This window comes from Lacerta agilis, chromosome 7 (assembly GCF_009819535.1).
Source record: "Lacerta agilis isolate rLacAgi1 chromosome 7, rLacAgi1.pri, whole genome shotgun sequence".
NCBI lineage: Eukaryota > Metazoa > Chordata > Lepidosauria > Squamata > Lacertidae > Lacerta > Lacerta agilis.
The window spans coordinates 85,236,619-85,263,953 of record NC_046318.1 but is presented as its reverse complement, the minus strand read 5'-3'; the positions used below and the strand labels follow the sequence as shown (position 1 = coordinate 85,263,953).

At 52.9% G+C, this 27,335-nt stretch overlaps 1 protein-coding gene across 3 annotated transcripts; it reads right to left on the bottom strand.

Moving 5' to 3' along the window:
- Nucleotides 1-626: 626 nt before the first annotated feature.
- Nucleotides 627-27,110, bottom strand: GPT (glutamic--pyruvic transaminase). 3 transcript variants are annotated; one of them, XM_033156028.1, is made up of 12 exons: nucleotides 27,071-27,110; nucleotides 15,603-15,771; nucleotides 9,719-9,808; nucleotides 9,296-9,404; nucleotides 8,160-8,293; nucleotides 7,764-8,007; nucleotides 7,562-7,641; nucleotides 6,392-6,528; nucleotides 6,024-6,198; nucleotides 3,856-4,011; nucleotides 2,458-2,570; nucleotides 628-967 (listed from the first exon to the last, which is right to left on the bottom strand). In XM_033156028.1, the coding sequence occupies exons 2-12, from the start codon at nucleotides 15,738-15,740 to the stop codon at nucleotides 826-828; spliced, it is 1,518 nt and encodes a 505-aa protein (XP_033011919.1). In that variant the 5' UTR covers nucleotides 15,741-15,771; nucleotides 27,071-27,110; the 3' UTR covers nucleotides 628-825. The 3 variants fall into 3 exon arrangements, with proteins under 3 accessions (XP_033011917.1, XP_033011919.1, XP_033011918.1); XM_033156027.1 differs by lacking the exon at nucleotides 27,071-27,110 and adding an exon at nucleotides 16,159-16,220; XM_033156026.1 differs by lacking the exon at nucleotides 27,071-27,110 and having other exon boundaries at nucleotides 627-967; nucleotides 15,603-15,920.
- Between the last annotated feature and the right edge of the window lie 225 nt (nucleotides 27,111-27,335).

Genomic DNA, 27,335 nt, shown 5'->3' with positions numbered 1-27,335 from the left:
ATTCGTTCCATTTTGTCTGCACCAAGCTTGCAGTGAAGTTAAATGACGTTGCATCAAGCAAGGATTCTCCCACACTCCGCAGCATTTCCCCACCACTTTCCTTCCTGCAAAAAGACAAACTTTTCTGGGGAGGGCAGAAGCAGGTCCCTGTGCAAGAGCACCAAATCCGCTCCGGTTTTACAACCAGGATTTGCTGGCACATGACTGAATCCCACCCCAAAATGGCGGCAGTCTGGAAGGCCCCCCAGTGACAGTCCGGAGGCAGTTCTGGTTTATCATGGGGGCTTTAATAGACCCTCGGCTATCCCACCCCCCTCCGTTCACAGACAGGGCAGGCAGAGGGAATTACGTCAGTTCTACATCAGAGCTCAAAGTCCAAGCAGAAGGTGACTTTGGGGGCAGTCCCAGCCTCGACACCTGCCCCACTGCTCCTTCTGCTCACCCCAGAGACACCCCGCTGCCGCCCCTTCTCTGCCACCCACCCCCTTGTCCGTCAGGAGGGCAGAGAAGCCAGACTGGGAAAGACCAGAGGATGCTGCGAAGACTCTTCTCTCCGATGAGGCAGGGCAGAGATGGCATCACGAGCAAAGGGGTACCAGGTCCCTGGGAGCTGAGACAGGGTTGTGCCCATGCCACCCCCCCCCCCAGTACATTGTGGCTTTGTCTATGGGAACAAGCTATTAAGAGGGGCTCTGAAGTGTGGCAGGGGCAGGAGAGAATGCTCTCTGGAGAGCAGAGTTGATCCCAGTTCCAGACCGTGCCTTCTGGGTCAGGAGTCCAGCGGCATGAAGGCAGGGGGGAGATCTGGGCAACACAGCCCCCACCCTAATGCCCCTGCTCCTCTGCTGTCTTCTGGCTGTTGCCCAGCAGCTGGCGCTGAGAATACTCCTGGGTGAATTTGGCGTGGAACTGGCTTATCTTCTGCAAGACAATCTTCAGCTTCTCCAGGGGCGGCAGGATGGTCATTCTGGGGCAGAGCGAGAGCGAGAAAGGAGATTTTCAGAGAAGCATCACATCATGGGAGTGCAGAGCTGGAAGGGGCCCAAGGAGCGCCACGTCCAGCAACCCTCTCTTTCTCGTGTGCAGGCAAGACTGGGACCCTGTCAGCAGGAGCTGAGCACTGGAGAGCCTTCTCCCCTCCTGTGATTTCCAGCAAGTGGGACTCAGAAAGCCTGGCTAGTTCTGACTGTGGAGGCAGAACATTGCCATCAGGGCTCATAGCCACCAGTAGCCCTCTCCTCCTCCACGAATGCGTCTAATCATCTTTTAAAGCCATCCCAGTTGGCAGCCACCACTGCCTCCTGTGGCAGGGAGTTCCACAGTTTAACTCTACACGGAGAAGGAGTTTCTTTTATCTGTCCTGAATTCCTTCAGCTTCATGGGATCTCCAAGGGTTATGCGACAGGGAGAGAAACAAGCCTCTACTTTCACCATGCTATGCACAATTCTATAAACTTCTGTCGTGTCGTCTCTTAGCGTCCATTCACACTTCTGTTTGTCCCCATATTTCTAACTTTTTCTTTCATCCCTTTGCTCCCTCTGCAAAACCTCACTGTTTCCTGCTGAATTGGAACAAACACCCACCTGCAGAAAACCCGATTGACTTTTGTTCCGATTCAGCAAGAAACACCAGGCTGGGCTAGAGAAAGCGGCAGGACAAAACAAAAACCTCTCAGGCTCACTCCTAAGAATCACAGGAGAGACAGAAGTGTGGAGGCGCCCTTCCCTCTTCTCCAAAGAGTCCCAAACGCCGCAGTTTTCCTTCATAGGGAGAGTTGCTCCATCCCCTGGACCCAGCGGCGGAGCGTGATCCCAACACGCCTGGGGCAGGAGGGGGCGAGGGAAGCGGCAGAGAACAATGCCATCATGCAGCCAACCCCCACTGCCGCTGAAGCGACCCCAGCCCCGAGCAGAGGCTGTTGCGCCCTTCTGGCACCCCCCCCCCCAGATCCGAGCCTTGTGGGGATGCGGCGTAAACGGAAGTCACCTGGCTGAGTGGTTTTGAAAGACACTTGCTGCTGCAGGGCGCCTGTTTGTGCGTGTTGTGCTTTCCTGTGGAAGGTTCTGCTTCCAAGTTTGCCCCCGCCCCACATCTCCAGTGGGATGGAGTCAGGCTTCCCCCCCCCGGGGCTCCCCAAGCCGGTGCCAGCAGCCCCCAGTTCAGGATGGTAGTGCCGGGAGGAAGGTGCGCAGCACACTCAGAGCCGAGCGCCGGCACCGGAGAAGTGGCATGTGCCCGCCTCCCAGCTGGTTGGCCATTTTGTCACCCCCCTCGTTGATGACACACGGGGCGACCTGCACTCCCCTCACCCTCCCTTCCTACGCCACTTTGGTTTCCCTTTTCTGAGCATCTTCCACCTCTCCCATATCCTTTTTAAGGTGCATTTGGATAAACTGAGAGCCCACCTGGAGTCCCAGGAGTGGAGAGAGACCACAGGGAGCCAAGTGGGTCTTTACCTGAAGTGAAAGGTCCCTTCCTTCTGGCCGAAGCCACTCCCTGGCACGACACAGATGCCCGTCTCCTCCAGAAGTTTCAGGCAGAAGAACATGTCTGGTGCCTGGCCCAGGGCCTGGGAGAAGTGAAGGGGGGGGGAGACAAGAGCTAGTGGCATGGAGATGCTTTGGGGGGGGTGCTGGAAGAAGGGAGCCAGTCGATGTTCTGGAGACGTGGGAATGGGATGCTGGTGGAGCTCAGCCCTCTGGAGATGGGCAGCTAAGCGCTGGAAGGTGAGTGCCAGGCAGGACAAACGTCCGAGAATCAAAGACACACAACTTCCAAAAAGGTACCTGCTCCACCCAAGCCCATGGTGAGGCTCCTGTGGAAACCTCTGCCCCAGAGATTCAGCAGACGTCTTCTATTCTGCCAGGCCTAGGCTGGCAATTGAGAAGCTGCCCTTCCACAATTCTTAAACGATGCATGGCTTAGCCTCCCCTTTGTGGTTTTATTGCATGGCTGCTTGTTTTTATTGCTGCCAACTGCTTTGATATTCCTTTTAAAGTGATAATAGAATCATAGAATCCTAGAGTTGGAAGAGACCCCAAGGGCCATCCAGTCCAACCCCCTGCCAAGCAGGAAACACCATCAAAGCATTCCTGACAGATGGCTGTCAAGCCTCCGCTTAAAGACCTCCAAAGAAGGAGACTCCACCACACTCCTGGGCAGCAAATTCCACTGCCAAACAGCTCTCACTGTCAGGAAGTTCTTCCTCATGTTTAGGTGGAATCTTCTTTCTTGTAGTTTGAATCCATTGCCCCGTGTCCGCTTCTCTGGAGCAGCAGAAAACAACCTTTCTCCCTCCTCTATATGACATCCTTTTATATATTTGAACATGGCTATCATATCACCCCTTAACCTTCTCTTCTCCAGGCTAAACATACCCAGCTCCCTAAGCCGTTCCTCATAAGGCATCGTTTCCAGGCCTTGGACCATTTTGGTTGCCCTCCTCTGGACACGTTCCAGCTTGTCAGTATCCTTCTTGAACTGTGGTGCCCAGAACTGGACACAGTATTCCAGGTGAGGTCTGACCAGAGCGGAATACAGTGGTACTATTACTTCCCTTGATCTAGATGCTATACTCCTATTGATGCAGCCCAGAATTGCATTGGCTTTTTTAGCTGCTGCACCACACTGTTGACTCTGATGCAGCAATATACAAATATTTGCATGAACAGATAAACGCAATGAAAGGTTTTGTGGCAAAGAGATCCTTTTAGCTGGAGAGGCCAGGGCTCAAACCTGCAGCCCTCTTCTGCATGCATAGTATCTGCCCTGCCCCTGAGTCCTGGCCCCTCCCTGCACACCCCTCTGGAAAGAGGATCCTGGAGTTGAAGCCCCAGGTGGAGGTGTGGCCTTACCTGTGCCTCTTGCACAGCCTGAGGTGGTAGATGAATTCGGGGAAAGGCATACATGGCCCCCTGCACCGGGTTGCAGTGGATCCCGGGAGCTCGGTTGAAGGTCTCCTCCGTGAGCTGGGCCTTCTGGGCCAGATTGCTCAGCACGGCCTGCTTCTCCTGCATCGTAAGGAGGAAGAGAGACCCTCCGGGTCAGAGGTGTAGGAACGTTTCTAATATAGTTTAGTTTGTTTTATTATCACACAGATTCATGTGTATTGTTTTTAAGAGGGATAAAAGGGATTCGCAACTAAGAGAGACTCTTAACGAGTCAGCAAGCCGTTTGCTGCTGTGCAGACCTCAATAAGGAAGAAGAAGAAGAAGAAGAAGAAGAAGAAGAAGAAGAAGAAGAAGAAGAAGAAGAAGAAGAAGAAGAAGAAGAGTTTGGATTTGATATCCTGCTTTATCACTACCCAAAGGAGTCTCCAAGCGGCTAACATTCTCCTTCCCCTTCCTCTGTGAGGTGAGTGGGGCTGAGAGACTTCAGAGAAGTGTGACTAGCCCAAGGTCACCCAGCAGCTGCATGTGGAGGAGCGGAGACACAAACCCGGTTCACCAGATTACAAGTCTACCGCTCTTAACCACTACACCACACTGCAACTAACTCTCCAACTAAACTAAACTAAACTAAACTATATTATAAACATTCCTACATTGGGTTATGGTTTGCCCATGAAGGGGAAGTCCAACAAGAGGATGGAGAGGGAGCAAAGGAACCAGGAAGAGGCCATGAATGGCCACGATTCCTCTCTCGCCCCTACAGGCCCAAATAGGGACACGGGTGGCAATGTGGTCTAAACCACTGAGCCTCTTGGGCTTCCCGATCGGAAGGTCAGCGGTTCGAATCCCCGCAACAGGGTGAGCTCCCATTGCTCAGTTCCAGCTCCTGCCAACCTAGCAGTTTGAAAGCACGGCAGCACAAGTAGATAAAGTGGTGGGAAGGTAAACGGCATTTCCGTGCGCTCCGGTTTTTGTCACGGACGGTGTTCCGCTGCACCAGAAGCGGTTTAGTCCTGCTGGCCACATGACCCGGAAAGTTGTCTGTGGACAAACGCCGCCTCCCTCGGCCTGAAAGCGAGATGAGCGCCGCAACCCCATAGTTGCCTTTGACTGGACTTAACCGTCCAGGGGTCCTTTACCTTTACCTTTTACCTGCTGGCCCAAAGACATCTCCATGCAGGTGACTTGGCAAAATGGAAGAGTGTCTTAGATTGATGTGGCCTCATCTCTCTGCTTGCCGACATGTGTTAGAGGGGCGAGTGCTTGTTCATCACTAGCACAACTCAGCTGGCATTCAGCTAATCCACCAGCTTTTCAAACCCCCTGCTGCCCACTTGCCCCTTAGTGCACCCCCAACCCAGTAATCACCAGCAGGGGGCACTGCCACCCACTTTGGGAACCACTGTTCTAAAGGCATGACAATATTGGCAGTTTCTATTTGTTATTGGCGGTGATCCCAAAATTCCTCAGTTCCTGAGATCCAACACAGGTGGCCAAGCTTTCCCCCAGTGTGTGTTTGACCACTGGCAGATCCTGCCCGGAGACCCGTTCAACAACACCGGCCGCCCCTGCCAGGTGGTCGCCGAGACCCACAAGCACAAAGGGCTGAAGGAGAGCATTCGCGCACCAGATAACTTCCTGGACAAATTGTAAAAACCAACCAACCAGAATTGAAAATGCAACACCAGATGTAAAAGAATAAATTTAAAAATGTACGTTGTGGGACTCCAAATTTAACTTGCATAATAATTTAACCTGTGATATTTTAATGTATTTTAGTATCTATTGGAGGCCGCCCAGAGTGGGGGACCCAGCTAGATGGGCAGGGTAGAAATTATTATTATTATTAATAATAATAATAATAATAATAACAACAACAACAACAACAACAGCATCAGTGCCACAGGTGTCTTGCAAAAGGCATTGGGCCACTTCCTTGCTTGATCTTCAGTCTCGGGGCATATTTTAAAAAGAGCAGTGTCTGCGTTCAGCCTTAGGGGTTCCCGGCCATCTGCACACGAACTAGCCGGTCCGCTCACCCAGTGCCATTATAACTTCCAAAAACACATTTCCATTTGATGCAACTGGGGGAGGGGGGAGGGGAATGCACCGCCAGCCCCCGTTTTACTCACCTGGCTGAACTGGTTGTAGGAAGGGTCTCCAGGCTGAGGCTGATTCACGACGACATCCAAGAGGACCTGCCCAGTCACTGGCGGGCAGAGGCGCACAGAGATGAGCTTGTTCAGCTGCTGCTGGACTAAGGGGTCCATGTTGATCACCTCCATGTAACCACCTCGGAAGCCGCACCTGACAACATCAGGAAGTGGGCAAAGTTGTGCAGTAAATATTAAAACATCCACCCGACTCTTCCTGGCTCCATTAGGCATATTAGGCAGGAGACTTTGAAGCCGGGGAAGAAGCCAGACTCTCCCCTCATTCCATGTTACAGGAGGCGGAAGAGGCTATCCCCCCAGGCACTGCGGCAGAAGAGGCTACTCACTCGCCCATGAAGCCCTTGGAGGTGGAGTGGAAGGAGGCCAGCTCCACGCTGTCCGAGTACTTGGGCCCCATCTCAAAGAGCACCTTCTTGAAGGAGTGGAACTGGGATCCCTCGGCGTAAACGTTGTCCTGGTAGACCTTGGGGGTTGGAAGGGGCAGCACAGGGTTGGCACGCAAGCATCAAGGCGGCAGTAAGAGGGCAGCAGCAGCCAGGATGAGTGCCAAGGATGTAAAACCTCCGCCTCCATCTCCCTGCTTGGCCTTGCTACTGCTTCCCCTGAAGGGAGAGGATCGATGCCTGGAGGAGGAGGGTGCTGGAACCACCCATTTACAGCAGCTGGCCTGATGCCAGACTTTTGGGTGGGGTGGGGAGGTGAAGGAGAAGAAAACTGCTGGCTCAGTGTGGATGGTTTTGGACTAGGGAGCGGGTTGAGGCTCTGTGCATCTGCAAATTGGTGGGTGGGGAGACTGCTTTGCTCATGGTTTGAATGTTGTTGGTGTCATTTGCTACCATTCATGGGGCTGGAGGCTAGCTCTTGTTTTTCCGGAAGTTGTATGTTATATGAAACAGCAATGTGTTACATGATTCCTCCCAATTCCGTTCCCCCGTGTTAGCATGTTTACAAATATGTTTTTCTTTCATGTAAGTCGCTTGGAGACCTTTGGGGGACTACTAAGCTAAATAATTCCAATTACAGGGAGGTAGCCGTGTTGGTCTGCCATAGTCAAAACGAAATAAAAAATAAATAAAAATCCTTCCAGTAGCACCTTAGAGACCACTAAGTTTGTTCTTGGTATCTGAAGAAGTGTGCATGCACACGAAAGCTCATACCAAGAACAAACTTAGTTGGTCTCTAAGGTGCTACTGGAAGGATTTTTTAATTTTGTTTTAAGTTAAATAAGTAAGTGAGTAAGTAAATAAATGAGGCTGAGGGGCCAAGAGGAAAAGGGGAAATGCCATTTACCTTCCCGACGGAGTGGTACCTATTTATCTACTTGCACTTTGATGTACTTCAGAACTGCTAGGTGGGCAGGAACTGGGACTGAGCAACAGGAGCTCACCCCATCATGGGAATTCGAACCACCGACCTTCTGATTAGCAAGCCCTAGGCTCTGTGGTTTAACCCACAGCGCCACCCGCCTTCCATTGTGCAGGGTCCCAAAGTCTCACCTCATCAGCCAGGAGGAAGAGCTGCTCCTCCCAGGCAAAGCGGATGACCTCTTCGATGCGTTGGCGGCTCTGGACCTGCCCTGAGGCGGGAGAAGTGGAGACAAAGAGAAGCTTGCAGGAGGAGATGCTTTGTCCTCAACTGGGCGCCATACCGCCCAAGGCTGCCCCTGCGGGTGGGGTACCCTGAGCTTCGGGGACCTACCGGTCGGGTTGCCCGGGTTGATGATGCAGAGGGCACGGGGCTGGCAGTGCTGGCGGGCTTCTTTCAGGGCCCTCCGCAGCTCCCCGATGTCCAGGGCCCAGCCTTTGTCCTCGTCCAGGTAGTAGTTGATCTGCACGGCATTGAGTTCGGCCAAAGCGGCGGAGTAAAGCGGGTACTGGGGGATAGGGATCATCACCCCCGTACGGGAGCGCCCCTCCCCTGAGACCAGCAGCTTCAGGATCGTCTAAGGGGCAGACCAAGAGGGAGCCTCAGCGGTGATGGGGCTGGGGTTAAAGGAGCAGCACCAATCCCGCAACCAAACCTCGCTCGCCACCCCACTTCACGCCCTCGCTCACTCTCTAGCCCCAAGCAAGAGCTGCGCCACCCCACCCATACCACAATCGCATCACTGGCGCCTGTAGACAGGAAGATGTTTTCCGCGCTGGAGGGGATTCCGCCGTCCCGACGCTCAATGAAGTGGGCCACATCCTGGCGGATGAGTTCAATGCCAGGGCTGGCACTGTAGGCACCTGAAAGTGGGAGAGAGAGGAGGAGAGGAGGAACTCCTGAACCAGCAGATCTGGAACTTCAAAATATTCAAAATTCAAAAGAGGCGCTATTGGTTTTTGTTATTGGTTTGCTTTGTTATTGTTCCCATTACGTATTTCGTGTTTTTATTTTGCATTTGTATGCCGCGAACAGCCCTGAAATCTTTGAAGAGTGCTATGCAAATTTAATAAGAAATAACATAAGATCAAATCTGATCGGAGCCCAAGCAGGTATTGCGTGAAGAGGATGGTTGATAATACTGAAAAAATATTTGCACTGTGCAATGACGACACCACGAGCCTTCACTGTTTGCGTTTGCGCAAATCTGTAAAAATGGCAAGAATTGTTCCCATTTCACAGATGGGGAGCAAATGACTTGCACGTGGTCCTTTCTCTGGAGGCCTGACTCTCCATCCCTTTGGGAGCTGGCCATGCAGGATGCAATCTGATCGCTTGCAGGTTTCCCATTGGGTCATCTGGTTGGCCACTGGGAGGCCAGGGTGCTGGCCTAGATGGGCCATTGGCCTGATCCTGCAGGCCCTCCTTATGCTCTCCAGAGAGCCACAATGCTCATACAAGTCTACAAGAGGCATCCCCCAACACAGTGCCCTCCGAATGTTCTGGACCATGGGTAGGACAATGGGTAGGCTGGATACGGCCCAATCGCCTTCTAGTGAACGTACACCCCATGCTGCTGTTTTGGGCAGCGTGGGGCCCTGAACCACCGCATCACTCCCAGGAGAGATGTGTGGCTCAGGTGCGCTGCAGGTCAGGCCCTGCTGTAAGTGCCAACCCCCGCAGTGTGCCATTTTGTCACCCTCAGGGATGTCACACACACACCCGCACCCCCCCTTCCTACGCCCCTGAGGCCAGAGAAGCCCCAAGCGGTTCTTCTGTGGGATGGAGGTGTTTCAGCAAGGGGGTGGGAGGGGCACTTGGACCTTGGCACCCACCCCCAGGAAAGGAAGGGCAAAGGCTCTCACCGATGCTCTGCCCCCCACACGCCGCCAGCAGCCTCCGGGCCTTCTCCTTTGCATCCTCAGGAAAGTTGGGGTCCTTCAAGAGGTCCGGGAACATGCAGAGGGCGCTGACCTGCCAGGGGAAAGAAAAACTGAGAACCAGCCTCTGTGGTCCCCAGAACCCCTCCCATTTCAGCCTAGCAAGCTGCACCCTCTCAGTCAGTTTGATTAATGGAAACTCAGGGGAGTCAATTCTCCCCACCACCCCAGCTACTTTCCCCCTAACCTTTAAACAGTTCTGGGCCAGGCAGAAATCCAACAGGTCTGCCCTCCTAGCCCTCCCCTCTCCCTCCCAACCAGGGCTGTCTCTGGTGTTCCACCCCACTGCATCACTGACCTCATCCCACCTGCGGCTGCCCCCCTCGCCGCCCTCCCCTCGGACCGTACCTGGCGGAGGAAGGTGATGGGTTTCTGCCCCATCGCCTGGGCATCGCCAATGTTGGCTCTGATCACCTCCGTGAAGGGCTTCTTCGCCCCCTGCAAAGAGGAGAAGACGTGCGGGTGCGGCTTTTGGCACAGGGGGCACCCCTCGGCCAGCACCACCAATCCCGCCCCACCCCAGAGTCAGCCACGCATCAGCACTGAAGAGACCTTATCTCTCTCTCTCTCTCTCTCTCTCTCACACACACACACACACAAAAATCTATGGTGTGGCAGCGTTGTTAATATTGTTCTGGTGGCCTCCACTCAAAAAGGATATTGTAGCCTTAAGGTTTCTCCACACTTTCCTCCATCTCTGAGCACCTCCTTTTCTGTATCTCTGGTGCTTTCTCCAGGAAAAGCCACTCTTTAAAGCTCAATTGGAGCAAATGGCAACTTGTGGAAAATCCAAACTGACATTTGCTTTGATTGAGCACTAGAGAGCGGATTATCACGGGGAGGGAAGGGAAAAAAGAAAGAAACAGAAACGCTTGGAGTGTTTAAGGGTGGAGCTTTGCCTGGAAAGAGCAGGGCAGAGGGCCAGGGGCGGAGAAAGGGGTTGTGGTGGGGGGCGTACCGCCCCGGGTGTCTTTGCTGAGGGGGGTGACCTTTGGTGCTGAGGGAAGCTTGGGAGTCACGGGCAGGCGGCACGCCAAATGTCCACCATCGGTAGCTCACTCCGCCCCCAGCTGCATGGCGCGCGCGCGCCACTCTGTACACTCAAGCGGCTATCCCGCACCTGGGAGGGCACCCTCCACGCCGCGCCTCCCTCGGGAGCACGCCCGCCCTGGGTAGTGCAAGCATATGCTCCGCCGCTGCAGACGGCAAGTGTGGATAAGCCCTAGGAAAGGGTCAAGACCCAGAGGATCAAGGGGAGGCAGCAGGAAAGGTTGTAACTGCAGCGGACTGAGCCCTCCTACTGCCTCCAATTAAATATAGCGGACCCACCACACGGTACCCCAATGAAAGGAATTTCTACTGTTTACCACAGGCCATCTTGTGGGAGGGAAAACGTAGTGATTTAGAGTCTGAGGCAGAAGCTGAACAAGAGAAGTCTTATTTATGACAAAGAGGTTGGTGAGACCAAGTTGGGACAGGAGATGAAGAAGAAGAGGAGGAGGAGGAGGAGGAGGAGGAGGAGGAGGAGGAGGAGGAGGAGGAGTTTGGATTTGATATCCCGCTTTATCACTACCTGAAGGAGTCTCCAAGTGGCTAACATTCTCCTTTCCCTTCCTCCCCCACAACAAACACTCTGTGAGGCAAGTGGGGCTGAGAGACTTCAGAGAAGTGTGACTAGCCCAAGGTCACCCAGCAGCTGCATGTGGAGGAGCGGGGACGCGAACCCGGTTCACCAGATTATGAGTCTGCCGCTCTTAACCACTACACCACACTGGCTCTCGTCATTTCAGGTAGAACTTATTAAACTAAAGACAAGGATGTCACAGGCTAAAACACAGTAGTACATGCACAGCTTTTTCTTAAGCTTTGGTTTGCTAAAAAGCAGTTGTTACACTTCAGGTAGGTGTTCAGGTTTCCAGAACAGATGGTAAAATGTTTAACTCGGCTTCTGTTACTTCCCCCTCGTTCTCTCTACTTAGTTACTACAGTGAAATACTTTTGAGGCAGCAAAAGCTTCCTTCCCTGCTTTTTATCCAGAAAAAAAAAATCCCACCAGAGAACCACAGTTGGCAGCCTCCTTGCGGAGCATCTCTCTCCGAAACCAGGACAGAGAGCGCCCTCTGCTTAACTGGGTGCCAGGAAGGCCGCCTGGAGGGTGAGGGGCCGCCTTGGGACCGAGGAGCGGCAGCCCCCCTTCCTCACCCGCAAGGCTCCTTTTGTGCTCCCCCCGCAAGGGGGTGTCGAGCCAAGAGGAAGAGCGAGAATCCCCATTCAGAGTCACGCACCGTGCAGGTTGCCATGGCAGTGGGACAATACGCCGGGTGACCGCTCTCCTGCCCCGGCCAGCACAGTCCTGGCACATCATGGAGGAGGACGTGAGAGCCTTCAGGGGAAGGGGGACGTCAGCCAGGGGAGAGCGGAAGACAGGGGCGGGGGCTGTTGCGATGCCAGGAACAGAGGAGGATTCCCCCCCAGGGAAAAGACCCTCAGAATATAACAAGAGCCTGCTAGTCACAGTGGACCACCAGATGCCCCAAAGGGAATCCCAGAAGCTAGGATCCGAGCACAAGAGAAATATTCTCCCCCTCCTGAATACTCCAGAAACTGGGATTCAGAAGCATCACTGACTCCATCTGCAGAGGCAGAGCGACTCAAACCTTTTAATATGGCACCAGCTACACTTGGGAACTCCCTGCCAATTGACATAAGGCGGGTTCCTTTGCCGTCCTCTTTTTGGCACCTGCTAAAAGCCTTCTTGTTCAGACAGGCCTGTGTGGATGCTTAGAAAGTTTTGATTTGATTTTGGTATGTTGTTATTTTACCTTTCCGTTATTGTTGTTAAAGTTGCCAATTGGTAATTTTATTATTTGACTAGTGGTTTCAGCCCGTTAAAATAACGGGCGCAATAACAGAAGCCGCCTCCCTCCCTCTCGCTCCTCCCTCCCTCCCTCCCTCCCTCCCTGCGGCTGGCCGGCCTCCGTCTCCTCTCCCGCGGCCTCCATCATGTCTTCTTCCCCTTCTCCGGAGATGGGGCCGGGGTTCGAGCGCGCCCTGGCCCGGCGGGACGGCTCGGCGGGCGGGACGGGCTGCATGGTGTGGGACGCAGCGCTGGTGCTGGTGCGCTTCCTCGAGAAGGGGGCCGAGGACTTGGAGGCGGTGGGCCCGGCGGGGCTCCCTCTCCGCTGCAAGGCCGTGCTTGAGCTGGGCGCAGGCACCGGCCTCGTGGGCCTCATGGCCGCCAGCCTCGGGTACGTCACCGCCGCGGCCGGGCCTCGCCTCAGAATCGCCGTGGGGGCTGCCGTCTCGCTCAGTGTGGCCTACACGGACTGGCAGCAGCGGCACCCTGGAGCCTTTAAGAATGACAATAATGCTCCTCCTCCCTTCTCCTCCCCTCCCGTGGCGGTGGCAGTTGAAGCGGAACGCCGGCGCTCCGCGGGACGGGCTGCTCTGGGCCGCTCCCGGGCCGCTAGGCCTCAGGGCTCTCGTTGTAGCGGCGGCAGCGGCAGCGTGGCCTTCCTCCTCGGCCTCCCCTCTCTTCTGGAGTGCCGGTGTTCCATTTCAACCGCCCCGCTTCAACTGCCACCGCTGCTCCCGGCCCGATGTCTCTCCATCCAATCCCTGTGTCCCTGGGGCACATGCTCAGTAGCACAAACCCACAGACACAGGGACTGGACGCAGAGACACTTGCGTTTTATATATATAGATGGTTTGTGCAAGCCGCTTTGAGTTGTGTGTCATTTACAGTGGAGCAGTGTATAAATTTTATGAACGAATGAATAAAAGAAATTTTCTGGGGTTGGGTGGAGGTACAGGTTCAGAGAGGCACAACATTTGCACAACATTGACAGACACTTCCAAGCGAGCGACCTCCTTTCCCAGGAAGCCCCTCCCTCCATTCTCCTCCACTGTTTCCCTTGCAGCTACTGTATTTCTAGATTGTAGGTCCCTTGGGGCAGGGAGCTGCATAAAGCACCCCGTACACGGATGGCCCTGTATTCAGCAGCAGGAGGGCTCCCACATTCCCCCTGCAAGAGCCCAGAGACCAGAGGGGTTGTGATTTCAGCGTAACAAAGGGCAGAGGTCACAAATCCAGCCCTGACTTGACACGGGACTTTGAGGACCACGAGCTCAGCTAAAGAGCTGAAAGTGTTGCCAGCTCCAAAAGGGACACCAGTTTGCGGAAGACCGGCTTAAACTAAGAAGTCCGGTATAACTTTTCAGACGGACGGGACTTGGCCGGGCTCCAGACCTAGAACCATAGAATTCTAGAGCTGGAAGGGACCCAGAGGCCATTTAGTCCAACCCCATGTGACGCAAGGAACCCTTGCTGCCACCACTGAGGCTGCCAGCCATCATCACCACCAACCCCTGAGAAACCAAGCGCACCAGCTTCACCTGTTGGGCTCCAGTCCTATCTGGGTCAGAGGCGGCCCTTGTGCCCCCTTGATACCTGCCGCCACTGGGCTCCCTCCAAGAGGTTTTGGGGAGCTGCAGCTGCTGCCCACAGACTCTTTGGGAAGCCCACCCTCTTCCAAACCAGCAGCAGCCAGCTGTTGGCTTTGATCGGATCAAGCCCTCTGCAGCCTGGCTCCTGAAGGAATGTGTCTACCTGCTGGGAGCCCTGCCCTCTTCTGAGGCTGAAAGTCCCATCTGTCTGGGAGGGGTGGGCAGACTCTGCCACCTTGGAAACTCCTGGGGCACCTAGATCAGCTTGCAAATATCTTTTGGGATGCTGGAAAACCTTAGTTTAGTGGTTTCTTAAGAGGGGACAGCGGGGCTATGTATTCTGGGTCTGTTCTCCAAGACATTTTGTCTAGCTGTTTATCACCTGTGTGTATATGAATCGTAGAATTGTAGGGTAGGAAGAGAACCAGGGGTCATGTAGTCCAACCCCCTGCAATGCAGGATTCACAGCTAGAGAATCCCTGACAGATGGCCGTCCAACCCCTCTTTAAAAACCTCCAAGGAAGGAGAAGCCAGCACCAGTCCACTGTCAAACAGCTCTTACCGTCAGACAGTTCCTTCCTTATGTATGTAATTTCAAAGTTCTGTCTGCCACTCTGAACATTTTGATAATGCATCAGTACAGATCCGTTCATCTGGAGCAAAGGCCAGACTCTTCCGAGTTCCATAAGACAGAAACCCTATTTTCTTTCTAGCTGTTTTGTCTCATATCGTTTCAGGTTGCTTTTACTGGATTTGTGCTTGCATTTACAGCTGTGTGGATGCTCTGCTCAAACGATGGTCTAGAACAGGCATGTCCAACAGGTAGATCGTGATCTACCGGTAGATCACTGGACGTCTGTGGTAGATCACCGGTAGATCAGTGGTTCCCCCCAAAGAAGCTAAAAAACTTTGGCTCCCCTAAAAACAGCTCAATATCTTTGCCCTGCACCCCTAAAATGACCTGAACCACCAAAAATAGGGCTTTCCTTCCTAAAAAAAAAGCTCAATGTCACTTTCCTCTTCCCTAAAGAAGCTCAACAACTTTTACGTGAACCCCCCAAAACAGGGTTTTCCTTCCTAAAAAAAAAAAAAACCCCAAAAGGGGGTAGATCACTGCCAGTTTTTAACTCTGTGAGTTGATCGCAGCCTCTTGGAAGTTGGCCACCCCTGGTCTAGAAACATTGCAAACTGATAAATCAGGGGTGGCCAACTCCGAAGAGACTGCGATCTACTCACAGAGTTAAAAACTGACAGTGACCTACCCCCTTTTGGGGGGTTCAGGTTACAGTTGTTGAGATTTTTTTATGAAGGAAGAAGGCCCATTATTTTAGGGGTCCAGGTCAGAGTTGTTGATCTTTTCTGAGGTGGGGGGAAAGCCCTGTCTGGGGGGGGTGAAGGGCTAAACTGTTGAGCATTTTTTTAGGGAAGCCAAAGTTGTTGAGCTTCTTTGGGGGGAGCCAGTGATCTGCCACAGACGTCCAGTGATCTACCGCTAGATTATGATCTACCTGTTGGACGTGCCTGTGATAAATGATCAAAGCAACTAGCTAAATGCCCAACTCAAGGTGAGAGAAGAGTCTTGCCCGTGGTGGGATGCTTCTCTGGCCCGATGCCACGGTGACGGACACGTTCCTCTCTTGGAATCATAGAACTGCAATGAGTTGGAAGGGACCCCCAAGGGCCATCTAGTCCAACCCCCCGCAATGCAGGAATCTCAGCTGAAGAATCCCTAGCAGACAGACGTCTGAGCAATCTTTAAACACCGAAGGAGGGCCCACCATCTTACCTGCTGAAGCTCCTTCTCCAGCTGGAGGGCTCGGGTGACAATGGGTCCCCGCACGGCATACTCCACCTTCTTGACTGAGGGGTTCAGGGACTCGAGGGTCAGCACCTTCTCCCGCCGGGCCAGCCCATTCTCCGCCATCCCTGGCTGGCTCACCTGCTGCTGAAGGGCCCTGCGATGCAAGAAGGGAGCAGGGCTGAGGGAAGGGCTCAGGAACGCCTCCGTCCACCGCGGGCACCCCCTGAGCCTGGCACTGGGGAGGAGGCTGCGGCCCAGGACGGCCCTAGCCAGCCCAGGCCTTGGCATCGCCCTTCAGGGGAACATTGGCCCTGACTCCTTCGGTGGCTGGGAGTAAAGTCCTGGCTGAGATCTGGGCACGGGCGGGGCAGGAGCTGGGCAGGTGGCAAAGGTCTTTGCATTCCCAAGCAAGGGAAATCAAAAGGGTGCCAGGCTGCAGCTCTGCCCTGCAATCGAGGGGTGGGGGCTGGCTGCCTTCCCTGCAGCTGGGGAGGGGGGTCCACTGGCTGCCTTCCCTGCCCCAGGGGAGAAGGGCACCTACCCAGCTCAGCTACCAGGCGGGGAAGAGGCAGGCTGGTTCCCACACAGGAGGGGAAGAAGGAGCAGCTCCTTTTAATCCAGGACAAGAGGGAGGAGACTCGGGGCTGCGAGGAAGAAAGAGCCACATTGTGGAGCTGGACTGAAAGGGACCTGCCATCTCGCCTTTGGGAACAAAGGCAGAAAGCAAAACTCGCTCCCCGCACCCTCCTGTCTCCCACAGAGACTTTCACTGGGCCTGCCTGGGCAGGGTGCCATTATGGGATGGAGAGGGGTTGGGAGGAGAAGCTCAGACAGAGGGGTAAGAATGCTCAGGGGCCTGTTGGGGAGCAGAGGGGGGCCTTGTCATTTCATGGGTCAGGGTTATGTAACAGCGAAGGAGTCACACAAAATCTTCTCAGCAAATCACTCCTGATGAATTTCAGAAGAATTTTGACACAAGGACGGGCTGCTTGCGAAATCGAGGGTTCTGTGAACCCGGTTCCCCGACGTGCATCAGCCAGCCTCGTTTCAGCCCATCCGGGATTCAAGCACGCCCAGAGTTCAATAGTCGGAAGCCCCCAGGCTGATGTCTCGACCAGAGCGGGTTGGGAAATGCCGCTGCCACCCACTCTGTTTGTGACATTTATATCCCACCTTCCCTCCAAGTTGCTCAAGGCGGAGTCCTCCCCTCCTTGGTTTAATTTCTGCGTAAGCTTCGGGCAAGCAAATCAGGATGAACGCTCAGTAAATGGGTCGTATGGGGTGTCCCACAAAGTCTGGCGCTTTGCTGGTGTTGTGACTTTGTTGTGCCACAGCAAAAGAACTTGAATCCGATTTAAATGCACAAATGTAAAGGTCTGTCCTGCACTTGAATTCCTCCTGCAAAATAGTGGCAGCCTGGAGGCAACATGGGTATAAGCAGTTTCCTATTTCCCCCAGTTTCTGCATCCGCGTCAACTGCCCCCTTTCTTCCAGGGCAGCCGCGGAAACGATTTTTGTTGTTGTTGTTGTTCAGTCGTTCAGTCGTGTCCGACTCTTTGTGACCCCATGGACCAGAGCACGCCAGGCACGCCTATCCTTCACTGCCTCTCGCAGTTTGGCCAAACTCATGTTAGCAGCTTTGAGAACACTGTCCAACCATCTCATCCTCCGTCGTCCCCTTCTCCTTGTGCCCCCAATCCTTCCCAACATCAGGGTCTTTTCTAGGGAGTCTTCCCTTCTCATGAGGTGGCCAAAGTACTGGAGCCTCAACTTCAGGATCTGTCCTTCTAGTGAGCACTCAGGGCTGATTTCCTTGAGAATGGATAGGTTTGATCTTCTTGCAGTCCATGGGACTCTCAAGAGTCTCCTCCAGCACCATAATTCAAAAGCATCAATTCTTCGGCGACCAGCCTTCTTGATGGTCCAGCTCTCACTTCCGTACATTACTACTGGGAAAACCATAGCTTTAACTATACGGACCTTTGTCGGCAAGGTGATGTCTTTGCTTTTTAAGATGCTGTCTAGGTTTGTCTAGGAAACGACTTACTACCGGTAATGACGCCTTCTACCGGTGTCCCAGCAAATCCTGGTTTTTCCAAACGGGAAGAGGCAGCTGTAGGGGAGCTCACCTGACAGCCAAGTAAAAGGCGCTCATTTTATGACCAGGCATTCTGGCAGGAGACGGCTGACCCGCGCCAGAGCGTCTGACCCAAAAACGAGCACCCTGATTTGGATCCTCCGGATGTTGGAGGATCTGGTTTCTGGTGGCATCCCTGGGCCCAGAGATGGAGCTACATTTCTGGGGCACTGAAGCCTGAACTGTTATGGAGGGGCAACTGTTATTGCCTTCACAAACGGCAATAAGACCTGGGTAAGCACTGTTATCTTCTTCAAGGGGGTTGTTCCACGACAGATCGCCACAAATGAAGCTGTTGGGAATGGTCTTTTGGAATTTGGGGGCGAGGCGCCACCCATATACTGATGACACTCCTCTCTGTTTCTCCAGAACATCTGAATCAGGAGAGGCTGCGCAACCCCTGGGCATGAAATGTCGAAACTGATGAGGGCAAACAAGCTGACCTCGAATCCTGGCAAGACGGAGGATTTGGGGGTGAGCAGCTCCCAGGTCCAAGAAACTGGTTCTGGGGTTGCTCTCCCCAGCAAGGAGCAGGTTCACAGTCTGGCGGTGTTTCTGGATCCAGCACTGTCTCGGGATCCTGGTGCATGTGTTGGATACGTCAAGACTGGATTACTGCAATACACTCTTTGTGGGGCTTCCCTGGGGCCTGGATCCGGAAGCTGCAGTGAGTGCAGAATGCTGCGGCACAATTTCCGACTGGAGTGGGGGCCTGCCAGCACCTAACAGAACCAGGCAGAGGGCCTTCTCGGTGGTGGCGCCCTCCCATCAGATGTCAAGGAAATAAACAACTCTCTGACTTTTAGAAGACATCTGAAGGCAGCCCTGTTTAGGGAAGCTTTCAATATTTGATGAATTGTTGTATTTTAATCTTTTGTTGGAAGCCGATCAGAGTGGCTGGGGAAACCCAGCCAGATGGGCGGGGTATAAATTATTAAGTATTATTATTATTATTATTATTACTACTACTACTACCTGGGAATTTCCGGCCTGTTTGGAGATTGGCACCCTTCCCCTCACCTGCCATTGCTCCATGCTCAGGTGGCCCCCAGCGCCACTCACATTCCTCCTTGGGGCCGAGAAACCTCATCCTTCCCTCTCCAGAGCCTGAACGCGGGTGCCAGCGACTCCAGGGGGTTCTTTTGCCTTGTGAGGGACAGAGCAGAACCTTCCGGAACAGAACATTGTGAGAATTCTCAGGGCAAATGGCAAGAGGCATCCCAGGAAGGCAAAGACCCCGTGCCTGATGTGACAGCGTCTGCGGCATTTATTTATCAATTTATGAAAACCCTACTCTGCTTTCCTAAGAAAATAAAATAATAATAATAATAATAATTTATTATTTGTACCCCGCCCATCTGGCTGGGTCCCCCCAGCCACTCTGGGCGGCCTCCAACAGATATTAAAATACATTTAAAATATCACAGGTTAAAAACTTCCCTAAGCAGGGCTGCCTTCAGGTACTTTCTAAATGTCAGGTAGTTGTCTATCTCTTTGACCTCTGGTGGGAGGGCGTTCCACGGGGCAGGCGCCACTACCGAGAAGGCCCTCTGCCTGGTTCCTTGTAGCTTTGCTTCTTGCAGTGAGGGAACCGACAGAAGGCCCTCGGCGCTGGATCTCAGGGAGAGTCCTGGTGGATCAGGGCAATGGCCCATTGTCATGGGATGGTTGGACGCAGAGAGGAATGGTGGGAGGCGCTGGCTGGGAGCCCCCAAGGGAAGAAAGCTCAGAGCCCAGGAAGTGTGTGGGGGGTGTCAATGAGTGGTCAGAGGGAGAAGAGGGAGAAGATGGGGAGGAGGAGGTGTCAGATGGGGGATGTGATCCATGAGAGGCAGTCAAGCACAACATTCCTTGAAATGGTAGAGAAGACATCCAAGGGAATGTTTGGTCCAGTCAGTCGAAACTTCCTGTTCCTCCTGGCTGGAGCATCCTCCCTTTTGCAAGTGATAGAAGGTGGGCGTGGCCTTACCTGTCCAGGTAACAAAAGGACGAGTCACGCAGCACTCTCTCCCTCCCTCCTTTTCCATCTTCCTTTCTTCCTTTCTTCCTGTGAACTGCCAGACTGCTAACTGCAGTCACTAAGTCAACCCACATATGGGGTAAACCTGTTTGTCTTAAGTTTGTAACTTTAAGCCTTAATCCTGCCTTCAGGGACCACACTGTGCTCTGCCTGATTGTGAGTAAACTTCCTTTTTCTTACTTATGAATAAGACTGTGGTGTCCTTATTCTTTTAGGAGGGATCCAGGGGGTCTTACCAGGAAAATATTAGAGCACATTTCAAATCGGGACGAGCCAGATTGAATTGCGTATTGTCTTAAGAAACTCACATGAGTTTGCAACCAGATTTTTGCTGTGCATGTAAAAAGGTGGGGTGTGTGTAAATTCTGCTAAGGAAAGGAACTTGCTAGCACAAGTTAGGAAGGCTATTAATAAACAATATATCTCCTCCTGCCACCCTGAACATTCCCACATCAGAAGCTGAAGGGGTAACAGGGCTTGGTGAGCGGGGAGAGTTTGTGGCAGAGAGAAGTCCAGACTCGGAGGCAGAAGTGGAGGGAAGTCAAGAGGCAGAAATGAGTCTGTTGGACAAGAGGCATGGGTGTCTCCCCCCATACACACACTGCAACAACTCCCCTCCCTGCTGGTCTCCCAGGACCAGAAGAGGCTGGAGGAGAAGTTCACTTCCTGCAGGCATAGTATCCAATAGTTTGGGGAAAAGCATGGAGGGCAGGGGAATTAGACGGCTGTGGGGAGAAAGAGCAGCAGAACCTGAAAGAGCAGAACCAGGAATCTGCAACAGAATGAAAGTTTTCCATGGCCAGTGGAAAGAGGAAGAGAAAAGCTAACCTCTTGAGGCGGGGAGTTCCACACCTCCCTCGCTGCCTCCAGCTGAACCTCGGGAGAACTATGTTGCAGGGTTTCTCAAGAGGGTCTCTGCAGCCAATCTGACAGGTTGGGCAGATTCCCAGAGGCACTCCTCCAAGTAACTTGGAGTAACTTGGAGACATTCCCTTAGTATTCAGAAGTGGGTGATTTGAGGGCTTTCTATGGAGTCTCATGGCCCAGGCAGGTTCCCGTCAGCTTCCAGAGGCTGTTGCAGAAGTTGGTCTAAGAAAGGAAGTTGTTTGAAGCCATCCCTCCTTCCTCTGGTCTATCTGCAGACCCAGAATTATCACATGGTGTCAGAAATGCAGGATGAGGAGTGCAACCGAATCAGCTGGAAGCGCTTTTCTGGCTGCATGGCTAGAAGCTGGAGATAAGAAGCTGTGGGAGCCACACCCAGAGAAAGCACAAAAGCCTGTCCGCGTGGGCTGCTCAACGGGACTTGTGGAAATGTTACAACCACCGTCCAGCCTGCATGCAGTCGTCAGGGGATGGTGCAGATAACTGGAAAAGGTCTAGAGGAAGGTATGAACTGAACTTGGCAGCAATAGGTGCAGAAGGGGGGAATGGTGTGATAAATTCATCCATTTTTCTACACGGGTTACAGGTCCCCCACGCCAGGCCAAATCCACCCACTCTGAGCTTGAGGGGCTACTCTAGCATCCTGGACCAGGCTTCGCAGACGATGATTTGGGGGACAGAGGGGTTGTTTTTCTCCTTCTCTTTCAGAGTACTCTCAAGACAACCTTATAATAATTCCTGATTTGCTTGCAACAAAGCTTACGCAGAGGTCAGATCGCACCTGGTCTTCATTGAGCATTCATCCTTCTTTGCTACTGAGGTGTTTCTGTGCCTTCAGTCATTCATTCACCCTAGTTTTCAAGGCATTTCCCCATCACTCGCCAAATTGCAAAATTGCAAAATTTGTGTGTGTGTGTGTGTGTGTGTGTGTGTGTGTGTGTGTGTGTGTGTGTTGCACCAAAACAACAGAATACTTGAATCCCCTTCAAGGCCATGAAGCTAAACATGTGGCATGCACTTGAATCCCACTTGCAAATACTGATATCCTAGAAGCACACAGAACTCTCTGCTGCACCCTGGAAGCTATAGGGCAGACAAAAATATGTGAATATCCACACAGGGCTTTGTTAAACTGTGGAACTCACTGCCACAAGAGGCTAGGACGGCCACCAACTTGGATAGCTTTTTTAAAATGAGGCTCCTAGTCATGACAGGTACATGCTATGAATGAATGAATGAATGAATGAATTTTTATTATTATGGCCAAACAGCCAGCATACTAAACTGAGAATTTCTGCATAGTTCTTTACAAAAAACAATAGAAATGATCAGAGTGTATTTTAACCATCAATATACTAATTAAATAGACTTAAAATGTGTGTCCAAGGAAATAATAATCTTTTTTTACGGCTCTCTCAAGGGCTGCTAGTCACGGCAGCTGCATGCTCTGTGCAGGATCATAAGCACATCAGGGGGACCTGCTGATTTGCGACTGCAAGAAAGACCCTTCCTGGAGGCCTGCACTCTGACCCACAGACTCCCCTTCTTGCCTGCTCCTACGGGGAGACCTGCTTGCTCTCACAAAGGGGAAGGTTGTTGCAAGGAGGTTCTGTTTGCAAGGAGGTGTTTCTTCCCAAGTGCCAGGGCACCAGCGTCAGAGAAACATGGCATGCGCTGGCACGGCCTCTCCTTCGCTGAGCAAACAGAGATAAGGCCATCCTGGTGAGGGGGGAAAGGTCCTTGGCTGAGCAGCCGCTGGCTCACTCGCTGCTATTCTGGGATGGCTCCTTTGTCCCAGTGGGTTACGTTTACTGGGGAACAAGGGGGCAAACCTGGGTACTCTCTGGACCCCACAAACTGCCGGGAAAATGTGAGCACTTGGAGCAAGTAGGGGCCCTTTCTTTGACCCGATGGGGCCACATCCTTCTCTTCCAAACCCCACAAGCCGGCTTGGGCAGGTGGGTGGAGCAACCCAGCTGTCAATCCTCTGACTTCATAGTGACACCAGGTGACTGACTCCTGTCACAAGCCCCCCTTGCTTCTGAAACACCCAGCAACCAGCTGGCTGTCAGGCATTAGGGAAACACAGAATCATAGAACTTTAGAGTTTTTTGAGGATCACGCAGGAAGTTGCAGCTGTCCCAGATGGGGATCGAACCTGCGACCTTGGCATTATCAGCACCACGCTACAACCCACTGAGCTATGCAGGAAGGCTTTTAGCGACACTGTGCCTGTACCTCGAGAAGCAGGTGTTTCGTTTTTAAGGTTATGGCTACCCTTGGGATCCTTTCCAATCTACAGTCCGATGGCTCTATCACCTGGAGGGAGGATCCTGAACCTGCAGCAGACAAATCAGGGCACCTGGGGCAACAGCTGATGGAGCAAGAATTCGTTGACTCCAGCCGCCCCCCCCCCCCGGTCACCTGCCTGCCCTGCACTTTGCTCCATTCCTCCCCGTCCAAACTCCAGAGAAAAGGAACTGAGGTTGCCGCCCGTTTTTTCTTCCGTGTGCCTCAAACAGCCGGGCGACAGGCAGAAGTACGACGGGTGCAGCTTGCCCCTTCCAAATGCTGGGAAGAGCTTCCGCAGCAGAATTACTGCCGGCCCTCCAAATGCAGTTTTAAATTATTTTGCAACGCAGAGGGTTGGACTAGATGTCCTTTGAGGGTGCCCTTCCAACTCTACAGTTTTGGGATTCGATGAACCATGGATGGAAATGGATTTGTAGGGGGTACCATATTCTGGCTCAACAGGTAACTCAGAATTTGGGACCTTCCTAAAAACTGTCTCAGTTTATAGGAAGGTCCCATATTCTGAGTTACCTGTTGAGCCATCTAGAAGTCTTTCTGATTGGCCAGTGACCCTCCTGAGATCTTTGTTGACTCTCCCAGGTCATCAATAGATGGTGCCAGCTCCACTCCCTCGGGAGTTCCCAAAGTGAGCAGTAATGTCCCCTTGGGGGCGGCGACGGAGTTACTTGGGGGCGCTAAGAGTTGAAGGGGCGGCAGGAGGTGCAAATAACCATCAGACTGGAAATATGGGGTTGCCGGAGCAACTTCACTGATTTAATTGAATTAATTAAACTGAATAGTTTTAGTTGGATTTTGAATGACTGTGCAATTAATTGCAATGGAGACTGCAGGGACTGGGGGGGGGGAGATAATGAGAGACATCTCTAAATATCTGAAGGGCTGTCACCTGGAAGATGGAGCAAGCTTGTTTCCTCCTGCTCTGGATGGTAAGACTCGAACCCATGGCTTCAAGTTACAAGAAAGGAGATTCCGATTAAACATCAGAAATAACTTTCCGGTGGTGAGAGCTGTTTGACAGTGGAACGCCCTCCCCCAGAAGATTGCAGACTCTCCTTCCTTGGAGGTTTTTAAGCAGAGGTTGGGCGGACATCTGTCAGGTATGCATTTGGGGAGGTGCCCAAAAAAGTCTGGGAACTGCTGGTCCAGGTAGCACAGAGAGTGCTCACATAATTGCAGAGTAATTTACTCATCTGAGAACAGTCGATCAGCAAACAGAGTCAGGAGACTTAAAACATTGCCATTTCACCCAGTTTCTTTTCAGGTATGTCCCTAGAGGCATGGAACATCCCCATAGGCGTTAAGAGGAAAGTGCCTGTGTCTCTCTCTTGAGAAACGCAGGTGATTAATGCACTAATTTAATTAATGCCCTTGTTTTAAATTGGTTTTAATGCGCTAACCTGCCGGGGGACCTTGGGGTGAAGGGCGGAACATAAAAAAAAAATAAACTAATTAAGAATAATACTGATAATTAATTTGACTGCACCCAACGAGGTCAATGAGCAGCACCCAGAACCATTTTACTTTTATGTGGGTCATTTATTCCCCATCCACAAAAGATACGAATCCTAGAATCGTAGAGTTGGAAGGGACCCTGAGGGTCATCCAGTCCAACCCCCTGCAATGCAGGAATATTCAGCTGCCCTGTTCGGGGATTGAACCTGCAACCTTGGCGTTATCAGGACCACGCTCTAGCCAGCTGAGCTATCCAGGGCGTCCCACCGGATGGGGCAATGCGGGATCAAGGGCAGAGCCGAGCCAGGTGGGTCTTGGCAGGGGAGGGGGGTAGGTGGCCCCACCCCCTCAGAGCTGGCTGGGAGAAGAGGGAGGTGTCCTCCTGCAGCCTCTCGATAGGCTCTCAGCGGGTGGCTGTGCCTGAGCAATATCCTGTATCTAGGCCTGCGGCTGGAGAATTCATTCTGCAATTCCTGATCTGGGTTGCAGGGCTGGTGCTGGGGACTGATCCGTGCAATATTTGAATTTATTCTATTCCTGCAATGCAGGGGGTTGGACTAGATGACTCCCGGGGTCCCCCCCAACTCTACAATTCTATTATTCTACTACATTTATATTCCCACTTTCCTCCAAGGACCTCAAGGAGGCTACTCGCAGTTTTTCTCCTCCCCCCCCAACCCCCGCCACCCAGTGAAGGAGGAGGAGTTGGGCTGGCATGGAGCAGGCATACAACAATGGCAATGGCAAGCCACCCAGAGTGGCTGGGGAAACTCAGCCAGATGGACAAGGTAAAGGTCAAGGGACCCCTGACCATTAGGTCCAGTCGCGGACGACTCTGGGGTTGCGGCGCTCATCTCGCGTTACTGGCAGAGGGAGCCGGCATACACCTTCCGGTTCATGTGGCCAGTATGACTAAGCCGCTTCTGGTGAACCAGAGCAGCGCATGGAAACGCCATTTACCTTTCCGCCGGAGCGGTACCTATTTATCTACTTGCACTTTGACGTGCTTTCGAACTGCTAGGTGGGCAGGAGCTGGGACTGAGCAACGGGAGCTCACCCCGTTGCGGGGATTCGAACCACCGACCTTCTGATCAGCAAGCCCTAGGCTCTGTGGTTTAACCCACAGCGCCACCCGCGTCCCTGATGGGCGGGGTACAAATAATAAATTATTATTATTATATTATAATTATTATAAGGCATTTTCTCTTTGGCCTCTAGCGGAGAAATGTTGCACAGAACTGGGCACCCTTCTCCAGTCCCAGGGAATGAGCCAAAATGGATTGCTACAAATTTAATACATAAACTAAAATGCCTCTCCGCCTCCACAGGAGAGCAGCACAGCTCTGTGCTCCTTGAAATGCGGGTGCCTCTCGGCTCCAGAGAATCCCAAAGGGCCACACAGCCCCATGGACTGGGAGCACAGGAGACCCCAAGATCTCCAGGCACCCCACCTGGCTAGCACAGAGCTCCGAGCAGCTCTGTGGACAGGAAAGAAGATTGACACCCTTCTCCCCTAGCAGAAAGGGGCTACGGGCATGTCCAAAGTCCGTTTCGGGGGCCTAATCCAGCCCGCTGGTCAGTTTAATGCGGCCCCTGTGGCAGTTTATTTCCTGGGGTAAAATCCTTTAAAAAGCTCAACAACTTCAATCCTAAAAAAAAGGTTAATAACTTTGGTCGGCCCTTTGGTCGGCCCTCGCGGCCCTTCACTTCATCAAATCTGGCCCTCTTTGAAAAAAGTTTGGACACCATTGCAGGAAGCGATGCCATTTCTGAAGGTGTCTTTTGCCCAAGGACTCCTGGAAAGCCGCAGAGGGTGGCAAGGGTGCCCCCTGGCTCTGGCTGCTGCCCCCAGATAGCTAGGACCAGCAGCTCCCAAACTTTTTCGAGGCCCCACCCCCTCAGTTCCATCAACTCATCCCTGGTGCCCCCTATCCTATAAAAAGAATTGTTCAGAATAGGGATTTGCACAACCCACTAAGGCAGATAATGACAGAGTAAGGTTCAAAGCAGGAAGAATTAATTGCGCACCGCTTGTTTTCTCTTGCTCTGGAGGGGAGGAACCGATTCAATAGATTCAAATTTCCGGGAAGGAGATTCCGACTGAACACCAGGAAGAAACTTCAGACGGCAAGAGGTGTCCAAGAATGGAACGGACTCCCTGGGAAAGTTGTGGACTCTCCTGCATCTTTTATCCAGAGGTGAATGGTCACCTGTCAGGGATTCTTCAGCTGTGTCCCCTGCATTGCAGGGGGTTGGACTAGATGACCCCTTGGGGGTCCCTTTCATCCCTACAATGCCATTATTTATTCAAAATCCAGTTAAGGCTATTGAGTTGAATCGATTCAAGAAACCTGACGAGCTTGATGCAGATTTTCGAAGGCTGAGAATCATTTACAGCTCCTGTGCCCACCCCCCTGCTGCCCCCTTTCCCCCCTAGATAACCCCACTCTCCTCCAGGGGGCTCCACCACCCCCCAGCTTGGGATCCCCATGCTTGGAATACGGGCCTCTGAATATTTCGTTGTGCAGCCCCTGGCAATTGCGAGGGTGGAGCAAAGAAGATCTCCACAGTCCTGAGCAACTCTGACTCCCGCAGTCAAAGGAAGGAGTCGTGGCATTGCCCCCTCCGTCCTCTGCCCTGCCTTACCTGTGCCAGGCTGCAGAGGGTGCTGTTGGGCACTGCCCCCCCCCCCCCCGGACCTGCTGCCTCTTCTTCCTCCTCCTCCTCCTTCGCTCGCTCTCTTCCTGACAGCAGCCTCTCCTGGGCTCCTTCGCTGTCCCGGGCAGGGCAGGCGTCCTCTTGGCAGCTCTCCTCCTCCAGCCAAGCGCCCCCTCCCTCCCTCCTTCCCTCCCTCCCAGGCAGCCGGACAGGCTGGCCTGACCTTTGCCAGAGCAGCTGCCTCTAGGGCCAG